This window comes from Scyliorhinus torazame, chromosome 10 (genome assembly GCF_047496885.1).
Source record: "Scyliorhinus torazame isolate Kashiwa2021f chromosome 10, sScyTor2.1, whole genome shotgun sequence".
In the NCBI taxonomy this organism is placed as follows: Eukaryota; Metazoa; Chordata; class Chondrichthyes; order Carcharhiniformes; family Scyliorhinidae; genus Scyliorhinus; species Scyliorhinus torazame.
Window position 1 is genome coordinate 105,562,409 of NC_092716.1, and position 22,946 is coordinate 105,585,354.

At 50.2% G+C, this 22,946-nt stretch overlaps 1 protein-coding gene across 2 annotated transcripts in view; it reads left to right on the forward strand.

The window, feature by feature from the left end:
• fbxl9 (F-box and leucine rich repeat protein) overlaps positions 1-22,946 on the forward strand; it is a 46,626-nt gene that overhangs the window by 14,930 nt on the left and 8,750 nt on the right. For both annotated transcript variants that reach the window (XM_072518564.1, XM_072518565.1), the window contains exons 2-4: positions 10,011-10,112; positions 11,724-12,704; positions 13,317-13,532. In XM_072518564.1, coding sequence (XP_072374665.1) covers positions 10,011-10,112; positions 11,724-12,704; positions 13,317-13,532 — 1,299 coding nt within the window. The remainder of the gene's footprint in view (positions 1-10,010; positions 10,113-11,723; positions 12,705-13,316; positions 13,533-22,946) is intronic.

A 22,946-nucleotide genomic window follows, 5' to 3' on the forward strand; every position in this document is an offset into this window, starting at 1 on the left:
GGTTTGCTACTGCAGAAACCATATCGACGGTTTCGCCACAAATCAGCGCCCCTATCTGAACTTCTCAAGAAGCAGGCACCTTGGGAATGGCTTCCACAGCACACGGATGCCGTGGATGCTTTAAAAAGAGCCCTCAGCACAGCCCCCGCATTACAGGTCCCAGATCCACTTTCCCCGTACGCAATTGAAGTTGCAAGCACCGACCGAACCCTTTCGGCCGTACTCCTCCAGGAACGCCATGACCAATTAGGCCCCATGGCATACGCCTCACGTGTGTTAGATCCTGTCGAGCAAGGATTTTCTGCCTGCGAAAGGCACCTGCTCGCAGTTTTTTGGGCAGTACAGTACTTTGCCTACATTACAGGACTGAACCCCATCGCCATCCTCACAGAACACACCCCAACACAGCTATTATTAGACGGTCGACTTAAAGATGGCACAGTCAGCCAAATCCGCGCAGCCCGTTGGACCCTTTTACAGGGACGGGATATTACAGTCAAAAGGACCAAGACCCACACCTTCCTAGCCGATAATTTGCAATATACAGGTACCCCACATGAGTGTGAGATCATCACCACAAAACATAACACAGGTCCATTTATACCTAAGTCAGCTCCCAGGAAAACAGGTAATACACCCCAGAGACCCCAGCCCAGACACGTGCGCACCCCTGAAAATTTATGTGGATGGCTCCTTACCAGTTTTGAATGGAAAGAGTATTACCTGTTGCGGCATTTATGTAGAGTACGCGCAGGGACGCGCCCTTGAAGAGATTTCACGAAAGTTGCCAGGACATCGAGGCTCGCAGGCAGCTGAACTGGCAGCCATAGCTTACATTGTGGACCACCCTGACTCGTTTCTGACCCCAGCAGACATCTATTCGGACAGCTTATATGTCTGTAATAGTTTAACGGAATTCCTACCCCTGTGGGAAACTAGAGGATTTGTTTCCGCAGACGGAAAGCCCCTACCCTCCGCCCCATTACTCCGACATATCCTAGTGACAGCCAAAAATAGGAAATACGGCATAATTAAGGTTCGCAGTCATCACCGTTCTTCCCCCACCCCCCGGTAACGTTAAAGCAGACGCTCTAGCGAAGGCAGGTTCCAGGCATGGTTACTTTTGGAACCCCCCCCCCGGGAGCACCCCAGTACACGCGGTTCAGGTCTCACAGACCAACATTCAGGATCTAGCAAAGGCACAGAAGGAAGATGAAAAACTCAGGGAAGTTTTAAAAGGAACCTTCCCAGCCCGTATGACAAGTTTAAAAACGCAATCACCACACACGATGGTGTGATTTTAAAAGAAGGCGTTTATATCGTTCCCAGCCAGGACAGGAACCAGATTATTTGTCAGTTCCATGACAATCATGGACACCAAGGCATTGAACCCACCCTAGCCCACCTCAGACTGCTCTGCTGGTGGCCTGATTTAAAAGCTGATGTTACTCACTACATTGAAAATTGCTTGATCTGTGCCCAGAACAATCCGGACAGATATGCAAGAAAGGCTCAGTTTAGTCACACCTGCCCTGTTAATGGCCCCTGGACGAATTTGCAGATAGACTACATAGGACCCCTACCCCCCTGCAGAAATGGTTAGAAGTATGTGTTGGTGGTCATCGACACCTTCAAAAAATGGGTGAAAGCCTTTCCATCGAGAACGAATACAGCCAAGACAACAGCTAAAATACTAACACAGAACATCTTTACAAGATGGGGCCTCCCACGCAGTATGGAGTCCAATCAAGGCTCCCATTTTACAGGATGAGTAATGAAAAAGTCCTCACAATTTTCTGAATCAGGCAAAAATTTCACATAGCATACCACCAGCAGTCAAGCGGCATTGTAGAGAGGATGAATAAGACTTTAAAAGCCATCCTCAGGAAAATGGTCCAACAAAACAACAGCACCTGGGATTCAGTTCTCCCATTTGCTTTAATGTTCCTAAGAAACACGGTATCCACGTCCACAGGATACACCCCCCCCCCCACACCCTCATGACCGGATGCCCCATGAAAGGGACAGTATTTATTAGGACTGGATTTGGCCAGCCCCGCAGTCACCGCCCTCACACATGAAAATGCTGCACAGCAGATTATTGAGAATATAAAGGCAGCCCAGCTCGCAGCAGCTGTAAACAAAGCAAAGCTTATTTCGATAAAACGATACACGCCACCGAGTTTGTAGTAGGGCAGCAAGTGATGCTTTCCCTATACAACCCCAGTTCATTCCTTTCCCCCAAATTTTCTGGACCGTACTCCATTTCGGACAAAGTCAGCCCCTCGGTATACAAGATCCCATATCCCAATGGCAAATCTGCGTGGTTTCACATAAACCAGCTTAAGGCTTATGGCTCGTAGAACAACCATTCACACCACATCTTGCTCGCAGCAGCAGACGAGCACACTCCGCCCACAGGTGACGCATTCCTACCCTCCCCCAGCCAGTCCAGCCCGTCCTCAGACACAACTTCAACTCCACCCTCAGAGGCACAACTCCGCCTCTCCTTTCCTTCAACCAGCGGCGACAGCGACAGTGATAGCGACAGCAATGACGACAGCCACAGCACACCACGTGATAATTATACCCCTGCACCAGGTCCCACTCGCAGCGAATCCGAGCATGATTTCAGTGACCCCTTCAAAACCCCTTCAAAATCACATACATCAAAGCCCCTGACCCAGACCCACCGCCCGATGATTACGGATTACAACCTAGCAGCTCCAACCTCGACACACGATTCTGACACCACGACAATTCGTTCAGCCTCATCCGGAATGATGAGATGGACCCCAACTCACCCCAAGCAGCTTTAGCCAAACTACTCCAGTCAAGAGTATGGCAGTCGGGAGAAGACATAGAGTCTGACTCCCACCAAACAAATCCCTTTGCAACCCTGATAACTACTGAGCAATGAGGTGTCCAGATGATGAAAAAAAAGGAACCAATGGAGAGATACGGTATCCTTTATGATGGAACCTGCACCATGTTTAAAGAGCACACTGGATACCATTGAACATTCATTCCTTCTACCACCCATGCACGTCATGGCTGAAGTGTATAACATTTACAAGATGCAATGCAGAAATTTCCCAAATCTCCTTTAACAGCACATTCCAACCCGTGACTAGGGGTCAAGCTTCCTGACTATTATTGGACTTGCATTCATCCAGGCAAGTGGGAGTATTCCATCACACTCCTGACCTGTGCCTTTACTTACTTACAAACAAACAAATAACATTAGCATGGCCAATCCAACTACCCTGCACATCTTTGGGTTGTGGGGGTGAGATCCACTCAAACACGAGGAGAATGTGCAAACTCCATATGGACACTGACCTGGGGCCGGGATCGAACCCAGGTTCTCGGCAGTGACTGGCATGCTCTTATGTCCACAGTCTTTATATGGTTAGTCCAGTTCAGTTTCTGGTCAATAGGAAAGTCCAGAGGTTGATAGTGGGGATTCAGTGATTGTACCAAGCCAAACAAATGCAATAGGCTTCATGGGTACATCACCATTTGCTGGTTACCCTCCATGTTACACACCATCCTGACTTGGAGTTATATCACTTGTTATGACACCCTGAGCGAGTGCCCGGTCAGTTACAGCCCCACAGACCCCAGAGCCCCAAAATAATGAATTAACCAATAATCTGTGTATTTTCCTGAGGTCTTTAACCTTTGACTGCTCCAGTGAGTTACAGGCACCAGATTTATAAGTAAAACATTAAAAAAACTGTTTAGGAATCAAAGCATTTACAGTGCAGAAGGAGGCTATTCAGCCTATCGAGTCTGCACCGGCCCTTGGAAAGAGCACCTTACTTGAACCTATGCCCCCACCCTATCCCTGTAACCCAGCAAGCCCACTTGACATTTTGGACATTAAGCGGCAATTTATCACGGCCAAACCGTGAGCGCCGTGATTGAATCTAGCCCCAGCACGCTTTCAATCAATGCATTCCAGATACTAACCACTTTCTGCGTAAAGAGATTTTCCTCACGTTATTGTTGCTTCTTTTGCCAATCATCTTAAATCCCACTGGAAGTGCCCACTGGATCTCGGCCCCTCCATCAACGGGAACAGTTTCTTTCTCCTCACTCCATCCAGGTTCCTCATAATTTTGAACACCTTAATCAGGTCTCCTCTCGATCTTCTTTTTTTTAAAATATAAATTTAGAGTACCCAATTTTTTTTTCCCCCTTAAGGGGCAATTTAGCGTGGCCAATCCACCTACCCTGCACATCTTTGTGTTGTGGGGGTGAAACCCGCGCAGACATGGAATGTACAAACTCCACACAGATCTTTTGACATGCTAAATTGCCCCTTAATTGAAAACAAAAATTTGGTACTCTAAATTTATTTTTTAAAAAGGTAAGAACTGGCAAACTGATTAAATGGGAGAAGCAAACAGATATAATGATCCTGTGATCATGATGTAATAAGTGACCAGATATAATGATTAACTGGCGCGCCTTGGAAGACAGAAAATAATAATGAAAACTGCATGAGTGTCCAATGCAAACTGGAGCTGACCCAAGGCTTCTGAATATTATCCTTCACACGGCAGCTTGTTGCTGATTTACAGTTTCTGCATCTTCAGACAGATAACCTTTTTTTATTCATTCATGGGATGTGGGCATCACGCGCTAGGGCCAGCATTTATTACCAATCCCTACTTGCCCTTGAGAAGGTGGTGGTGAGTTGCCTTCTTGAACTGCTGTAGTCCATGTGCTGTTAGGGAAGAAGTTCCAGGATTTTGACCCAGCGGCAGTGAAGGAACGGAGATATATTTCCAAGTCGGGGTGGTGAGTGAAATGGAGAGGAACTTGCAGCTGGTGGTGTTCCCAGGTATCTGCTGTCTTTATCCTTCTAGAGGGTAGTGATTATGGGCTTGGAAGGTGCTGTCTAAGGAGCCTTGGCGAGTTCCTGCAGTGCATCTTGTAGATTGATACACGATGCTGCCACTATATGGCTCGTCCAGTTCAGTGCCTGACCTTTTTATTTATTTATTTTTCAAATTTAGAGTATCCAATTATTTGGGGCAATTTAGCATGGCCAATCCACTTACCCGGCACATCTTTGGGTTGTGGGGGTGACACTCACGCAGACACGGGAAGAATGTGCCAACTCCACACAGACAATAACCCAGGGCCGAGATCGAACCCAGGTCCTCAGTGCCGTGAGGCAGCAGTGCGAAACACTGCGTCACCATGTAACCCCATTCAGTTTCTAGTCAATGGTAACCTCTCAGGATGTTGGTTACATCCTCTCTTCTTGGAGATGGTCATTGTCTGGGGGGCCGGTTTAGTTCAGTTGGTTTGTGATGCACAGCAAGACTAACAGCACGGGCTCATTTCCTGTACCGGCTGAGGTTATTCATGAAGGCCCTGCCTTCTCATCTCTGCCACTCGCCTCAGGTGTGGTAATCCTCAGGTTAAATCACCACCAGTCAGCTCTCCCTCTCTAAGGGGAAAGCAGCCTATGGTTATCTGGAACTATGGCAACTTTACTTTACTTACTTGTTGGAGATGGTCACTGCCGGACACTTGTGTGGCACAAATGTTACTTGCCACTTGTTAGTCCAAGTCTGGATATTATCCAGGTCTTGCTGCATTTTGACATGAAATGTTTCAGTATCTGAGGATTCATGAATGATGCTGCGTGAACCATCAGCAAACATCCCAACTTCTGACCTCAAGATGGAAGCAATGTCATTGATGAATCAGTTGAAGATGGTTGGGCCTAGGGCACTAACCGGAGGAACTCACGCAGCGATGTCCTGGAACTGAGATGATTGGCCTCCAACAATCTCAACCATCTTCCTTTGTGCTAACTATGACTTCAATGGGCAGCACGGTGGTGCAGTGTGCAGTGGTTAGCACTGCCGCCTCACGGCGCCGAGGTCCCAGGTTCGATCCCGGCTCTGGATCACTGTCCGTGTGGAGTTTGCACATTCTCCCATGTTTGCGTGCATTTCACCCCCACAATCCAAAGATGTGCAGGCTAGGTGAATTGGCCACGCTAAATTGTCCCTTAATTGGAAGAAATGAATCGGGCACTCTAAATTTTTAAAAAACTATGACTCCAGCCATCGGAGAGTTTTCCCCGATTCCCATTGACTCTTCTGCAAGGTTTTGATGCCATACGCGATGTAATGCTGCATTGATGTCAAGGGTCATCACTCTAACCTCAACTCTGCCATCCTGCTCTTTTGACCATGTTTGAACCAAAGCTGTAATGAGGTCAGGAGCTGAGTGATCCTGGCAGACCACAAACTGAGCATCAGTGAACAGGTGATTGCTCAGTAAGTGTTGCTTACTGAGATAGCACTATTGATGACCCCTTCCATCACTTTACTGATGATGGAGAGTAGATTAATAGAGCGATAATTGGTTGGGTTGGATTTGTCCTGTTTTGTATGTATAGAACATACCTGGGCAATTTTCCACATTGCCGGGTAGATGCCAGTGTTGTAGCTGTACTGGAACAGCTTGGCTAGGTGCACCGCAAGTTCTGGAGTGCAAGTCTTAAGGACTATTACTGGAATATTGTCAGGGCCCATTGTCTTTGCAGTATCCAGTGCCTAATTGGAACAGAACAGGCTGACAAACATTTTTCAGAACTTGACCTGGAAAAGGGGAATTTAAATGCATCTGAAACTGAAAAAGAATTGCCAATCTAACATATTTAATTCAATAAATGCTGGCTCCTCTGTTCAAATATCTGACCAGGCATGACATCTATTTTACAGAGCTGTGTGAAAAAAGCTGGGCATGCTGTGATTTTTAAGTCCAGGCACAGTGGAGTTGGAATATCAAAATATATCACAGTCGATGCTTCATTGAATCACATCCCTCCATCAAAATCTATTTTATTATTACAATGAATATTTCTCCTCTATATTTTCTCTCATGTTTCTTAATCTAAATTCATTGCCTTTTTTATTTCTTCCATGGGTTGCTGATGTTGCTGTAGTTGCCCATCCCTAATTGACCTTGAGACGGCGGTGGTGAGCTGCCTTCATGAACCACTGTAGTCTATCTGGTATAGGTACACTCACAATCATGTTAGGGTGGGAGTCATCCGGCCTTGGGTGACTGTGAAATTTGCACTTTCTCCCCGTGTCTGCCTGGGTTTCCTCCGGGTGCTACAGTTTCCTCCCACAATCCAAAGATGTGCAGGTTAGGTGGATTGGCCATCATCAATGCGTGGGGTTACGGGGATAGGGTGGGGGAGTGGGTCTAGGTAGGGTGGTTTTTCGAAGGGTCAGTGCGGACTCATTGGATTGAATGGCCTTCTTCTGCACTATAGGGATTCTAGGACCTTGACCCAGCAACACTGAAGGAACATTGTAAGGAATGTATTAAATCCTTGTCTGTTTCGTGTTTTTAAAAAACTCCTGTCATGCAACATTCCAGACCTTTAATTTTGAGCTGAAACTCTTTCCCCCCCACTCCACCCCCCACCCCCCACTGCAAGCTGCTATTTGGACTGACCAGGCAGCTCCCTTGATTCAGTATGTTATGTGGCATAACCCGTGATATAATTTTGATGGACTTCACTCGCAACCAATGAACTCCACTGCAATCCTGGGGCTAAGCAGAACCTCGGCACGGATTGGTGCTTTTTATTTTGGAATTCCCTGCTGGGTGCCTTTCTGTATTTTTTTGGTTTCAGTTTTGTTTGGAGCTGCAGAACTAAGCAGAATCCTTTTGAATCTCTCTCCCAGGAGAGGTGAAATTCTCTCTCAAATCGTATCCGGACTCCCTTCAGGTAAACAGAGTAGTTAGTGAGCATTCAAAGCCTGAACATAGTTTTGGGGAAGGGAACTTTCTGGATTTCTCTTCCATTAAAGGTACCAGACCACTCGAAGGCCTTGCAAAAACTGCTGTTCCGATATTGTGTTTAACAAAGACAAGCTGTTGGTGAGTCTGCTGAAGCTGACCACATATTCAAAACTGAGCAGACCTGGAACGCATCTTCCCAGGGTAAGGCTCAGCTCAACACAAATTGAAGCTTGTCCTACAGCCTGAGAATCCAGCATGAGTGGTCCAGCATGAAGATCCAAACCAACAGACGGTTCAACACCTCACATTCTGAAGAGATTACCGCCTACAAAGGCCTCAACCCCAGCAGCGAAGATCCTCAAATTTCTCATACACTTTTAATCCCCGTCACTTTTTTGCACCTTTCCTACTCCCACCGTGTGACTGTCTTGTGTGTGTCTGGGTGGGGTTGGGACAGGGTTTGGGGAATAGTTAGACTAGTAGACCATTGTTCCATTATTTCCATTATATGTTCATCTTTCTCTCTTGTTATACATGGTAAGGTGGCAAAGTGGTTATCACTGCTGCTTCACAGCTCCAGGGACCCGGGTTCAATTCCGGCCTCGGGTGACTGTGCAAAGTTTGCACTATCTCCCATTGTCTTCGTGGGTTTCCTCCCAGTGCTCTAGTTTCCTCGCACAGTCAAAAGATGTGCTGGTTAGGTGGTTTGTTTCATAGTATTTCATAGTATTTACAGTGCAGAAGGAGGCCATTCGGCCCATCGAGTCTGCACCGGCTCTTGGAAAGAGCACCCTACCCAAGGTCAACACTGCCACCCTATCCCCATAACCCAGTAACCCCACCCAACACTAAGGGCAATTTTGGACACTAAGGGCAATTTATCATGGCCAATCCACCTAACCTGCACATCTTTGGACTGTGGGAGGAAACCGGAGCACCCGGAGGAAACCCACGCACACACAGGGAGGATGTGCAGACTCCGCACAGACAGTGTCCCAAGCCGGAATCGAACCTGGGACCCTGGAGCTGTGAAGCAATTGTGCTATCCACAAGGCTACCGTGCTGCCCCTACGGCGCTCAAAGAAACAGACCAGGTACCTGATCTACTTTGGGTATGCAGTGAAGAATGGTAATGTCATTAACAAAGTCTTCATGGAAGTGTTACTGCCAGAGGACACAGACCTCCTCCCATCCCCAGCCCAATTGATTGGTTAACACACATGTACCAAGAATGGACCCCGAGACTTCCAGATCCAAAGGAATAGCTGCTCCATGAGGGTGGTTCACATGCCCACTCAGCTGTCAGGAGATGATGGAATACTCTCCAATTGGCTGACTGAGTCCAGCTTCAAAACCCCCCCAAGACGCTCAACACCATTCAAGACTGACACCCCATCTACCTCCTTTGACATTCAATCCCTCTATCATTGAACGGTGGTACAGTGGTTAGCACTGTTGCCTCACAGTGCCAGAGACACAAGTTCAGTTCCAGCCTTGGGTGACTGTGTGGAGTTTGCTCATTCTCCCCATGTCTGTGTGGGTTTCCTCTGGGTGCTCTGGTTTCCTCCCATAGTCCAAAGATGTGCAGGTTAGGTGGGGTTACGAGGGTAGAGGGGGGAGTGGCCTAATTAGAGTGCTCTTTTGGAGGTTAGGTGCAGACTTAATGGGAATTCTAGGGATTCTATGGAATCACCGATGCACAATGGCAGCAGTATGCACCATCTACAATATGAACTGCAGGATAGCACCTTCCAACCCATGGACTCTGCTGCCTAGAAGGTCAAGGGCAGCAGCTGCAGAGGAACACCACCACCTGCTAGTTCCCCACTAAACCACACACCATCCTGACTTGGAACTATAGCGCTGTTCCTTCAGTGTCGCTGGGTCAGAGTCCTGGAAATCCCTCCTGAACAGCACTGTGGATGTACCTACAATTGTCTGCATTGCTTCAACAAGGTGGCTCATGACCATCTTCTCGAGGGCATTTAAGGATGTTTGCCACATGTACATAGTGTGTGTGCCGATTGCACAAGGATGCACCAATCATGTTGGCTGGACATAATACTCTGCTGAAAATGATGGCTGCAAGTTCTCCCTCTCCAAATGAAAAATGGTTTCTCAAACAGTTTATAAGAAGGGTTGTAGGTGCCCTCAAATCTTACTCAATATAACATTTTTAAAAATAATAGCACCAATCTCTACTGTTCTTCTCTAAACAGGTGATCTCCTACATCCTGCATTTCCTCTCTACATCTGATAGAAAAGAGGCTTCATTGGTGAATAGAGCCTGGTATGCTGCCTCTCTGGACCGAAGTCTGCAGGTAACTCCCTTTTTAAAAAAAAAATCACAATTTAGATTTCTATTTAATATTCTCCTGAAGGCACTGACTCTTTCAGGATTACTATTCCACGAGCAGCAGTTAGACATGGATATCTTGCCAAAGTCACCTTGAGTGTTGGAAGGCCTTTCAAACAAGATGGCCTGACCTCGCCCTCACCTGTTCTGCAGATGTCTCCAGTTCCCAGGAAGGGTTATTAGCTGGCAATCTGGATTGGGAATGCTGGCTGATTTCTTCCCCTTTGTCCTAAGGTATAATGCATGGACAATTATAATCAGTCCTGCTGCTATCTCACCACTGATCAGATAGCTTATCACCAGCATCCACTCCAGTTGTACTCTTCATGTTTGGGAAGATGTCTAATAATGTTCAGGAAGACCCTCGGGGAGTGGGAATCGAGGAATTAGCTATATGGGGCATTGCGGTCAAAGAGAAAGGAGAAATGTATTCCAGCAGGAGTAACCCGGTGCTAGGAGTAGAGAGCAGGACTGTGTTGGGGGACGGGGGAAGTGTGGGACCATGTTGTGAGATGGGGGAAGGACAGGAGTGCAAAACCAGTTGGACGAGGATAAGAGAGCAAAACCCTGGGCAGCACAGTGGTGCAATGGTTAGCACTGCTGCCTCACAGCGCCGAGGTCCCAGGTTCAATCTCGGCTCTGGGTCACTGTCCCTGTGGAGTTTGCACATTCTCCCTGTGTTTGCGTGGGTTTCGCCCTCACAACCCAAAGATGTGCAGGCTAGGTGGATTGGCCATGCTAAATTGCCCCTTAATTGGATAAAATGAATTGGGTACTCTAAATTTATAAAACAAAGGAGTGCAGAACCCTTTTGGGGGTGGGGGTGTGTGATGGAAGGGTGAGAGTGCGGGACTGAGTTGTGCGGTGGGGAGGGGGTTTGGGAATGTGAGACTGTGTTGGGGGGTAGGAGGTGGGGGGGGGTTGGGATTGCGGTACCATGTTGGGGATAGGGGGAGGGTCGGATTTCAGGACTGTGTCATGGGGTGGGGAGAAGGGTGGGAATGCGGGACTTTGTCGGTTGTGGGGGATTGGGATTGCGGAACTGTGTGGGGTGGGAGTGTCGAGCTGTATGGGGGAGGAGAGGATGAGATTGTGGCACTGTGTTGGGGCTAGGTGGAGGATCAAATTGCAGTACTGTGTCATGGGATGGGGGAAAGGTGCGAGTGTGGGAGTGTGTTGGGGTTAGTTTGATTGCGGCACTGTGTTGGTGGTAGGATGAGGATCGGACTTCAGGACTGTGTCATGGGATGGGGGTTGGGGAGTGAGAAACTGTGTTGGGGTAGGGGGGAGCATGGTTTGCGGGGCTATGTTGGGAGTTTGGGGAAGGGTGGGTATGTGTGACTGTCAAGGGGTAGGTCAGCCGCTGCTGCCTGGGGACCCCTTGGAAATGAAAGGGCGATAAAGATGGGACCCACCCTTGGTTATAAAGCCCCATACAGATATAGGTTATTTTTGTTTCTTTGAAAATAAGATACCTGACATTACCTAGTTTGAAGTACTGCCTGGATTAGAAGGGATAGTACTTATCCAAGATGGCTAGTGTTATCTGACTCTATTGTTTGCTTTTTGCGTACAGAAAAATGTCTTCTATCACCTCCAAGGAACATACGATTCCCTTGAGTTCATCAGAGACTTGGGGCAGAGACAGGCTTCTTGTGTGGCTCTGAGTGACCTTGATGCATCAGCTACTTCAAAGATGGTCGTACAGAACATTGCGCTCCACCTGGCCCCACATCTGAAGAAACTCTTCCTGCGGGACAGCAACATCACTGAGAGCTCCTTCATGGCCCTGGTTCCATCCTGCCGCAACCTAAGGGGGCTTGACCTCAGTGGCTGCAACAGCCTTTTCCTGCCTGGCACCTTGCTGTCAACAGAAGAGAGCAAAGCAAGAACAGCCAAAGCACTGGTGGACCTCCGTGAGCTCAATCTCTCCAACCTCCGGTACCTCTCTGACTTAATCTTCAATCGACTTACTGAATGCACCCCCAAACTCCAAATGCTGGCTCTTGCTGCCTGCCCCATTGCCTTTGAGTTTGATCCCTACCGAGGAACAAAAGTGTACAATTCTACCGGTATGCTGAGGCTGAACAGCATCCTGAGTTTGCTATGCAAACAGGCTGCCACACTGAAGTGCTTAAATTTCAGCCGGACCAGCATCACGAGCGAAGCAATACAGTCAGTTGTCCAAGTGACTGGGCTACACCTGGAGGTGTTGCTGCTTCGGCATTGCAAGGACTTGACGGACGATGCTGTCTGTGCTATCTGCATGTGCCAACCGGGGCTCACCACCCTGGATCTCACCGGCTGTGCCGAGCTGACCAACAGATCTGTCTCAGCAATAACGGGTCTGTCATACCTGGAACATCTATTCTTGGGCAAAATCAGACTCCTGACAGATAATGGATTGAAGAACCTGTCAACCATCCCAACCCTGCAGACGCTTGACTTGTCTGAGTGCTACCAAGTCAGTGGTCTTGAGCTGGTCAAGGGCTTTGTCTTGCCACAGGCCAGGGCGAGTTTAGTGAGTCTCAACTTCAGCTGCTGCACCATGGTGAAAGTAAGTCACTGTACAACGTTACTCGCGCTATGCCGAATGCCAGGGAAATAGCCCCAAAATGTCTAGATTGTTGCGGGTTAATATGATCATGGCATATGAGCGAGGAGCTAATTTTACCATGACTTTTCAGCCCTTTTGTTTTGTGATACCAAGTTCCAGCAGAAGTGGGAAATGGGGGCCTTTTCTGTGCTTGGTTACCCAGTGAAGGCTGTCAGTCACCATGATTGTATGGTGATAGTGCCTCTACAGTGATATTGGATGGGAAATTCCAGGATTTTCACCCAGTGGTAATAAAGGAATGGCAATGTATGTCCAAGTTTGGGGTCTCTATTTATCTCTCCTCGTCTTTCCAGGTCAGTGAAATTGAAGCGGCAAATAACTGGCACTGAACAGCAATTTGACCTTAGAGTGCCTCACGTTTTTACCTTAAACCACTTACTTCTTTCCAAAGAAGTACAAATGTTTTACGGTCTGGTAATAATAGATTAAAATGGCAAGCGTAATTTCTAATCAGGCATCAAATTTACAGCAGTGAGTATAAATCTCATTGACCTCTTGCTGGTATTCGGTTGATACTATTGTTCACTCTTGTGTTCATTTTAAACTTTGTAGGATAGCTGTGTTTTCTCAATGGGGACGATCCTATGTGAGAGCCTGCAGGTGCTGGACCTCACCTCCTGTGTGTACATCACCGATTTCAGTGTCTGCGTCATCACCAACTACCTCAAGGGTCTGACAACACTGCGTCTCGGCTGGTGTAAGGAGATCACGGACAAGGGGCTGCTTGGATTGAACATAGCTAACGACAACTGCCAACTGGGCATGAAGGTCTTTTAGTTGCTTGTGAATCTATCACGGCCCCACATGTGAGAGCCAGTCTTTACACACAACTTTGATAGACGCTGTGCTCAGGCTAGCAGCCTGGGCTGCCGAGTGGAGGCTAATGGGTGCTTCTTGAACTTTAGTGCAAAAAACATCCATTTATCCCTTTGCTTCCGGCTTTCCAAGTGTTCTGTCTGACATTGTCGATTTCTAGATTTTCACCCCCTTTTCACACTCTTCCTGCCTCTGCATATTTTCTTTTCTTGCATGGAACAAAGAAAGACTTGTAAAACTGAAAGCAAACCAGGAACATTTTAAATTCAACATTATTCATTTGAATCGGGTATCAATACTCAGAAAATCCACCACATCATCAGGGAAATCTATTATGAAGAAAATCATAGAAATGCACTGAGAAAAACATAGTATGGTCAGACAAAAACAACATGGTTTTACGAAAGGGAAATTGTGTTTAACAAATTTGTTTAGCGTTATCGAGGATGCAACTAGTTGGGTAGATAAAGGGAAACCAGTAAATGCAGTGTACCTGGATTTCCAAACGACATTCAATAAGGCACCACTCAAAAGGTTGATGCACACGATACGGGTTCATGGAGTAGGGGGTAATTTGTTAGCATGGATAGAGGACTGGTTAATGGACAGAAGGCAGCGTGGGATTCATCAGGGCATTTTCAAATTGGCAGGCTGTGACCAGTGGAGTGTAGCAAGGATCAGTGCTGGGGCCACCTCCATTTACAATCTATGTTAATGACTGGGATGAAGAGACAGACAGTTGTGTATCTAATTTTGCTGACGATACAAAGCTAGATTGGAATGCAAGCTGTGAGAGGGACACAAAGAGGCTACAAAGAGATATAGACAAGTTATGTGAGTGGGAAACAAGGTGATGGATGGAGTAAAATGTGGGGAAGTGTGATGTTATTCACTTTGGTTGTAAAAATCATAAAGCAGAATATTTTAAAAAGATGTGGGGCGGGATTCTCCGATGCTCCGCCGGGTTGGAGAATCGGCGGGGGGGGGGGGGGGCGGCGGTGTGAATCCCGCCGGGGCCGGCTGCAGAAGTCTCCGCGCTGGGGTTTTGGCGGGGGCGGGAATCGCGGAGCGGCGGTCGATTCTCCGGCCCGGAGAATGGCAGCCCGTTTACGGCTGGTCCCGCCGGCGTATATTAGAGTAGGTCCTTACTGGCGGGACCTGGCGGTGTGGGCGGCCTCCGGGGTTCTTGGGGGGGCAACGGGGGGGTCTGGCCCCGGGAAGTGCCCCGACGGTGGCCTGGCCCGCAATCGGGGCCCACCGATCCGTGGGCGGGCCTGTGCCGTGGGGGCACTCTATTCTTCTGCACCGACAGCTGTAGCCCCCCCCTCCCCCCCCCCCCCCCCCCCTCCGCCGCCCCTAGCTGACTATTAATTCTACGCAAAGAAGTCAATGAATGGTTGCCACCTCTGGGCGAACTCTGACACTAACCCTCGCAAGGCGAACTTGATCTTTTCCAGGCCGAGAAAGCTTGCCATGTCGGTTAACCCAGCCTCTGACTTCGGAGGCCTAGACTCCCTCCAAGACAGTAATATCCATCATCGGGCTACCAAGGAGGAAAAGGCCAGAACATCCGCTTTTCTCTCCTCCTGGACATCCGGGGCTTCCAACATCCCAAAAATCGCTACCCCTGGACTCATTTCCACCCTTGTCTTCAATACCCTGGACATGACATCCGCGAATCCCTGCCATTATCCCCTAATTTTGGGGCATGCCCAGAACATGTGGACATTGTTCGCTGGTCCACTCGCACACCTGACACACTTGTCTTCCACCCCAAAAAATCAATTCATCTGGGCCGCTGTCATGTGCACCCGGTGCACCACCTTAAATTGGATGAAGCTGAGCCTTGCGCATGTAGCGGTCGCGTTGACCCTGCTCAGCGCCTCCGCCCATAGGCCGTCTTCCATCTCACCCCCCAGTTCCTCCTCCCACTTACACTTCAGCTCTTCTATATGCGTCTCCTCTGCCCCCATTAATTCTTTGTAGATATCCGAGACACTCTCCTCCCCCACCCATCCCCTAGACACTACCCTATCTTGAATCCCTTTTAGTGGCAGGAGTGGGAAGGATGATATCTGCCTGCACAGAAAGTCCCGCACCAGTAGATATCTAAAATCATTCCCTGCTGTCAGCCCAAACTTCTCCTCCAGCGCCCTCAAGCTGGGGAAGCTCCCTTCCAGAAATAGGTGCCCCATCTTCTCAATTCTCGCCCTTTGCCATACCCAAAATCCCCCATCTAGGCTACTAGGAGCGAACCGATGGTTGTCACATATTCGGGACCAAACCGATGCACCAACGTACCTCCTCCACTGATCCCAGATCCTCAGGGCCGCCACCACCACGGGACTGGTTGAATATCTCGCCGGGGGGAACGGCAACGGTGCCGTTATCAGCGCCCCCAAGCTGGTGCCCCTGCATGAGGCTGCCTCCATCCGCTCCCAAACCGCCCCCGTCCCCACTACCAACTTCCTTATCATCGCAATATTGGCCGCCCAGTAATAATTACTAAAATTTGTCAGGGCCAGACCCCCCTCCCCCCGATTCCTCTCGAGCATCACTTTGTTCACCCGTGGGGACTTACCCGCCCAAACAAAGCCCAAAATAATTTTATTGATCCTCTTAAAAAAGGACCGCGGGATGAAAATCGGGAGGCATTGGAAGACAAATAAAAATCTCGGCAATATCGTCATCTTAACCGACTGCACCATCCCCGCCAGTGACAGCGGGAGCGCAGCCCATCTCCGAAACTCGCCCCTCATCTGCTCAACCAGCCGGGACAAGTTCAACTTGTGTAACCGGCCCCAGTCACGCGCCACTTGTATCCCCAGATATCTAAAATTGTCTCCCATTAACCTGAACGGTAACTCCCCCAGCTGGCCCTCCTGACCTCTTGCCTGGACTACAAACATCCCATTCTTCATCATATTCAATTTGTATCCCGAAAACCAGCCGAATTCCCCCAGAATCGCCATAATCTCCCTCATCCCTGCCCCTGGATCTGTTACATATAGGAGTAAGTCATCCGCATACAGCGATACCCTATGCTCCACACCCCCCCAACCAGCCCCTAGAAGCTCTCAGAGCAATTGCCAGTGGCTCTATGGCTAACGCAAACAGCAGTGGGGAGAGGGGACATCCCTGTCTTGTCCCCCAGTGCAGCCTAAAATAGTCCGAGGTTGTCTTATTCGTCCTTACACTGGCTTCTGGGGCCTGGCACAGCAGCCTGACCCCGTCAATAAAGCCCCTACCAAACCCAAACCGTCCCAGCACCTCCCCCATAGATAGTCCCACTCTACCTGATCAAACGCCTTCTCCGCGTCCATGGCCACAACTACCTCAACTTTCCTTCTCTCCGGGGGCATCATAATCACATTAAGCAGCCTTCTTATATTGGCTACCAACTGCCTACCCTTGACAAATCCGGTTTGGTCCTCCATAATCACCTCCGGCACACAATCTTCAAACCTGGAGGCCAAAACCTTGGCCAGCAACTTAGCGTCCATATTAAGCAACGAGATCAGCCTATAGGACCCACATAGTTCTGGGTTTTTGTCCCGCTTCAATATTAACGAGATGGTGGCCTGTGACATCGTCGGGGGCAGCGCCCCTCTATCCCTCACCTCGTTAAAAACCTTAACCAGAGGGCAGCACGGTGGCGCAGTGGGTTAGCCCTGTTGCCTCACGGCGCCGATATCCCAGGTTCGATCCCGGCTCTGGGTCACTGTCCGTGTGGAGTTTGCACATTCTCCCCGTGTTTGCGTGGGTTTCGCCCCCACAAACCAAAAAGATGTGCAGGCTAGGTAGATTGGCCATACTAAATTGCCCCTTAATTGGAAAAAATGAATTGGGTACTCTAAATTTTTACAAAAACAAAAACAAAACCTTAACCAGCAACGGCCCTAATATCCCCAAAAATTTATTGTAAAATTCCACCGGGAACCCGTCTGGCCCTGGAGCTTTACCCGACTGCATCGCCTTCAAGCCCTCAGATATTTCTTCGGCCCTAATCGGAGCCCACCAGCACCTTACCCACCCTTGGGAAAGTCAACCCGTCGAGAAAGCGTTTCATCTCCTCGGGCCCCGTCGGGGGTTCTGAGCGATAGAGTCCGCTATAAAAGTCCCTAAACGCCCTGTTTAGCCCAGCCGAGTCCCCTACCAGGTTCCCATCTCCGTCGGCCACGTTATCAATTCCTCTGGCCGCCTCCCTCTTCCTCAACTGCTGTGCCAGCATTCTTCTGGCCTTCTCTCCATATTCGTACAGCGTCCCCCTTGCCTTTCTAAGCTGCTTCACTGCCTTGCCCGTGGACAGTACCCCAACTCAGCCAGCAGCCTCCAACGCTCCCTTAACAGTTCCGCCCCTGGGGTCACCACATACCTCCTGTCTACCCGTAGGATCTCCTAGATCAGTCGGTCTGTCTCTGCCCTGTCCATCCTGTCCCTATGAGCTCGGATTGAAATCAACTCCCCTCTCACCACTATCTCCAGCGCCTCCCAGACCACCGCTGCTGAGACTTCCCCTGTGTCGTTGACCTGCAGGTAGTCCCGCATGCACTTCCCTACTCTCTCGCACACCGCCTCGTCCGCCAACAGGCCAACAGGCCCACGTCCAATCGCCACTGCAGGCGTTGGAAGCTCTCCTCACTGGCCTGCAGTTCCACCCAGTGTGGGGCATGGTCTGGAATAGTGATGGCCGAGTACCCCGTGTCCACCACCCCCGCCAGTAAATCCCTGCTCAAAATGAAAAAAATCAATCCGGGAATACACTTTACGTACATGCAGGTAGAAAGAAAACTTCCTAGCCGTCAGCTGCCTAAACCTCCATGGGTCACTCCCCCCCACCCCCCCATCTGCTCCATGAACCCTATCAGCTCCTTTGCCATCGCTGACACCCTCCCTGTTTTCGAGCACAGCAGGTCCAGGCCGGGGTCGATAACCGTATTAAAATCCCCTCCCATCACCAGCTTGTGCGAGTCCAGATCCGGTATCTTCCTCAGCAGTCTCTTGATGAACTCAACATCATCCCAGTTCGGCGCATAGACATTAACCAATACCACCTTCCTCCCCTCCAGCTTACCGCTCACCATAACATAACGGTCCCCCCCGTCCGAAACTATACTGCCCGCCTGGAATTGTACCGGCTTATTAATTAAGATTGCCTCTCGTCTTGGTATCCAGCCCCGAATGGAAGACCTGACTGACCCAGCCCTTCCTCATCCTAACTTGATCTGCCACTCTCAGGTGTGTCTCCTACAACATCACCACGTCCGCCTTCAGAGCCCTCAGGTGCGCGAACACACAGGCCCTCTTGAATGTCCCATTCAGCCCTCTAAGTGTTCCAGGTGATCAGCCTGGATGGGGGGCACCACGCCCCCCCCCCCCCCCTGCCGATCAGCCATCCCCCTTTCTGGGCCCACCCCCTGCCCATGCGCCGAGCCGCCATCTGCCCGCCTCCAGGTGGCCGCCACTCCTGACCTCCTCTCCGCCCCCGCCCAAAGCCAGGTCCCTCCCGCGTCAGCAGAGTAACCCCCCCCGGCAACATCACCCTATAACCCAACCCCTGCCCAATATTGAACCAATACACCCCCCCCCCACTGTGCTTCCCTGGATTAGCTCACCCAGCTAGCCTGGTGACCCTCGCCTCCGGCACCAAAAGTCTCCCACCTATTGTTGCCTACTCCCCTCCCCCCTGCCCATTGAAACCACTTCCCTCATCAAACCAAAACTGAAAAATCTCCTAATTACCATAAGAGACAGCCCAAGCGAGACAGAGACCCCCACATGAAAACCCCTCAATAATACAATTTAAAGTAATACAATTTAAAAAAAAAAAACCCACCAACCATCCCCCAAAAAACACTGTAAATCCCAACAAAAAACGAATATCTTTTACTCCCCCATCTTCACCCAAACTTCAAAGACAAAAAAAAGGCAACAATCAAGCCACATATACATCGTTCAAAAAAAAGGAGAAAGATACCACCACTTAAGTCCAAAATGTTTTCAGTTCTGCGCCAGACTCTTCTTCTTGGCAAAATCCATCGCCTCTTCGGGCGACTCGAAGTAATGGTGCTGGTCCTCATGAGTGACCCAGAGGCACGCCGGGTAGAGGAGCCCGAACTTCACTTTCTTCTTGAACAGGATCTCCTTCACTTGCCTGAAGTCTGCCCTCCTTCTGGCCACCTCCACACTCAGGTCCTGATAAATACACAATATGCTATTGTCCCACTTGCAGCTCCTGGTACGTTTGGCCCACTGGAGGACACACTCTTTATCCAAAAATCTGTGGAACCGAACCACCATCGCCCTTGGGGGGTCCCCCGGCCGTGGCTTCCTCGCCATCGCCCTGTACGCCCTGGCCACCTCCTCTCCCCCAGAAGCTTCTGGAACATATTTACCACAAAAGCGCCAGCATCAGCCCCCTCAGCCCCTTCAGGGAGACCGACAATTCTTAAGTTCTGCCGGCGGACGCTGTTCTCCAGCTCTTCCACCTTTTCTTTTTGTTTTGAAAATATATTTATTCAAATTTTTCAACAAATTTTCAACAAAACCCCCCCCCCCAACAAGAAAAAGAAACAAAAACACAACAAGCAGAAATTATACATTGGATTTCCCCCAAATACAATAGCCCCCATATTACAAATAGGGAAACCCCCCACCTTAACCCAAACGCCACCCCAAAAGAAACGCCCCCCCCCCATCCCCTGGGCTGCTGCTGCTGACCTCCTCCTAACGCTCCGCGAGATAGTCTAGGAACGCTTGCCATCGCCTGAAAAACCGTTGCCCAGACCCTCGCAAGGCAAACTTAATCCTCTCCAGCTTGATGAACCCTGCCATGTCATTGATCCAAGCTTCCACACTAGGGGGCTTTGCATCTTTCCACAGTAACAAAATCCTCCGTCGGGCTACCAGGGACGCAAAGGCCAGAATACCGGCCTCTTTCACCTTCTGCACTCCCAGCTCGTCCGATACCCCAAATAATGCTAATCCCCAGCTCGGCTTGACCCGGGCATTCACCACCTTGTACATAGTCCTCGCAAAACCCCTCCAAAACCCATCCAGCGCCGGGCACGACCAGAACATATGGACGTGATTTGCTGGGCTCCCCGAGCACCTCCCACATCTGTCCTCCACCCCAAAGAACCTACTCAACCTCGCCCCTGTCATATGCGCTTTGTGAGTAACTTTAAAATGTATTAGGCTGAGCCTGGCGCAAGAGGAGGAAGAATTAACCCTACTCAGGGCATCAGCCCACAGACCCTCATCTATCTCCTCCCCAAGCTCTTCCTCCCACTTGCCCTTTAACTCCTCCACCGAGACCTCCTCCTCTTCCTGCAGCTCCTGGTAAATCGCCGAAACCTTGCCTTCTCCAACCCATACACCCAAAATCACCCTGTCCTGAATCCTACATACTGGAAGCAGCGGGAATTCCCTCACCTGCCACCTCACAAACGCCCTCACTTGCATGTACCTGAAAGCGTTTCCCGGGGGTAGCCCAAACTTCTCCTCCAGCGCCCTAGGCTCGCAAACGTCCCATCGCTAAACAGGTCCCCCATTCTTCTAATCCCTGCCCGATGCCAGCTCCAAAACCCCCCATCCATCCTTCCCGGGAAGAACCGATGATTCTCCCGAATCGGGGACCACACCGAGCTCCCACCTCGCCCCTGTGTCGCCTCCACTGCCCCCAGATCTTCAGCGTCGCCGCCACCACCGGACTCGTGGTGTACCTTGTCAGCGAGAGCGGCAGCGGTGCCGTCACCAGCGCCCTCAGGCTCGTGCCCACACAGGACGCCATCTCTAGCCTCTTCAACGTCGCCTCCACTCCCTCCATTACCCACTTACGGGTCATCGCCACATTGGCTGCCCAATAATAGCCACACAGATTCCGCAGTGCCAGCCCCCCCCTGTCCCTGCTACGCTCCAGAAACACCCTCTTCACCGTTGGAGTCTTATTCGCCCACACAAATCCCATGATGCTCCTGCTTACCCGTTTGAAAAAGGCCTTGGGGATCAAAATGGGAAGGCACTGGAACACAAAGAGAAACCTTGGAAGGACCGTCATTTTGATCGACTGCACCCTACCTGCTAGTGAGAGTAGCAGCAATACCCATCTTTTAAAATCCTCCTCCATCTGCTCCACCAACCGCGTCAAATTGAGCTTGTGCAGGGCCCCCCAACTCCTAGCTACTTGGATCCCCAGGTACCGAAAGCTCCTTTCCGCCCTCTTCAGCGGTAGCTCGTCTATCCCCCTTCCCTGGTCCCCTGAGTGCACCACAAAGTGCTCACTCTTCCCAATGTTGCGTTTATACCCTGAAAAGTCCCCAAACTCCCTAAGGATCCGCATGACCTCCGCCATCCCCTCCACTGGATCCGCAACATACAACAACAGGTCATCGGCATACAACGACACCCGGTGTTCCTCTCCCCCCTGAACCAATCCCCTCCATTTCCTGGACTCCCTCAGTGCCATGGCCAGCAGCTCAATTGCCAGTGCAAACAACAAGGGGGATAAGGGATACCCCTGCCTCGTCATCCGGTACAGCCAAAAGTACTCCGACCTCCGTCGGTTCGTAGCCACACTCGCCACAGAGGCTCTATATAGCATCCTGACCCAACTGATGAACCCCTCCTCGAACCCAAACCTCCGCAACACTTCCCAAAGATACTCCCACTCCACCCGATCAAAGGCCTTTTCCGCGTCCATAGCTGCCACTACCACCGCTTCCCCCTCCACCGAGGGCACCATAATCACATTGAGGAGCCTCCGCACATTAGCATTCAGCTGCCTACCCTTCACAAATCCCGTCTGGTCCTCATGAATCACCCCCGGGACACAGTCCTCAATTCTCGTAGCCAGCACCTTCGCCAGCAACTTAGTGTCAACATTGAGGAGCGAGATCGGTCTATACGACCCACATTGCAATGGATCCTTGTCCCGCTTCAAAATCAAAGAAATAAGCGCCCCGGACATTGTCGGGGGCAAGGTCCCCACCTCCCTCGCCTTATTAAAAGTCCTCACTAGCAATGGACCCAGCAGGTCCACGTATTTCCTGTGAAATTCAACCGGGAACCCATCCGGCCCCGGGGCCTTCCCCGCCTGCATGCTCCCCAATCCTTTAACCAGCTCCTCCAGCCCAATCGGCGCCCCCAAACAAGCCACCTGCTCCTCTTCCACCCTCGGGAACCTCAGCTGATCTAGGAATCGTCGCATCCCCTCCTCCCCCGCTAGGGGCTCAGACCTGTACAGATCCCCATAGAAGTCCCTAAATACCTTGTTTATTCACACCGCACCGTATTCCCCCCTCTATCCCTAACTCCACCAATCTCCCTCGCTGCCTCCCTCTTACGAAGCTGGTGTGCCAGCATCCG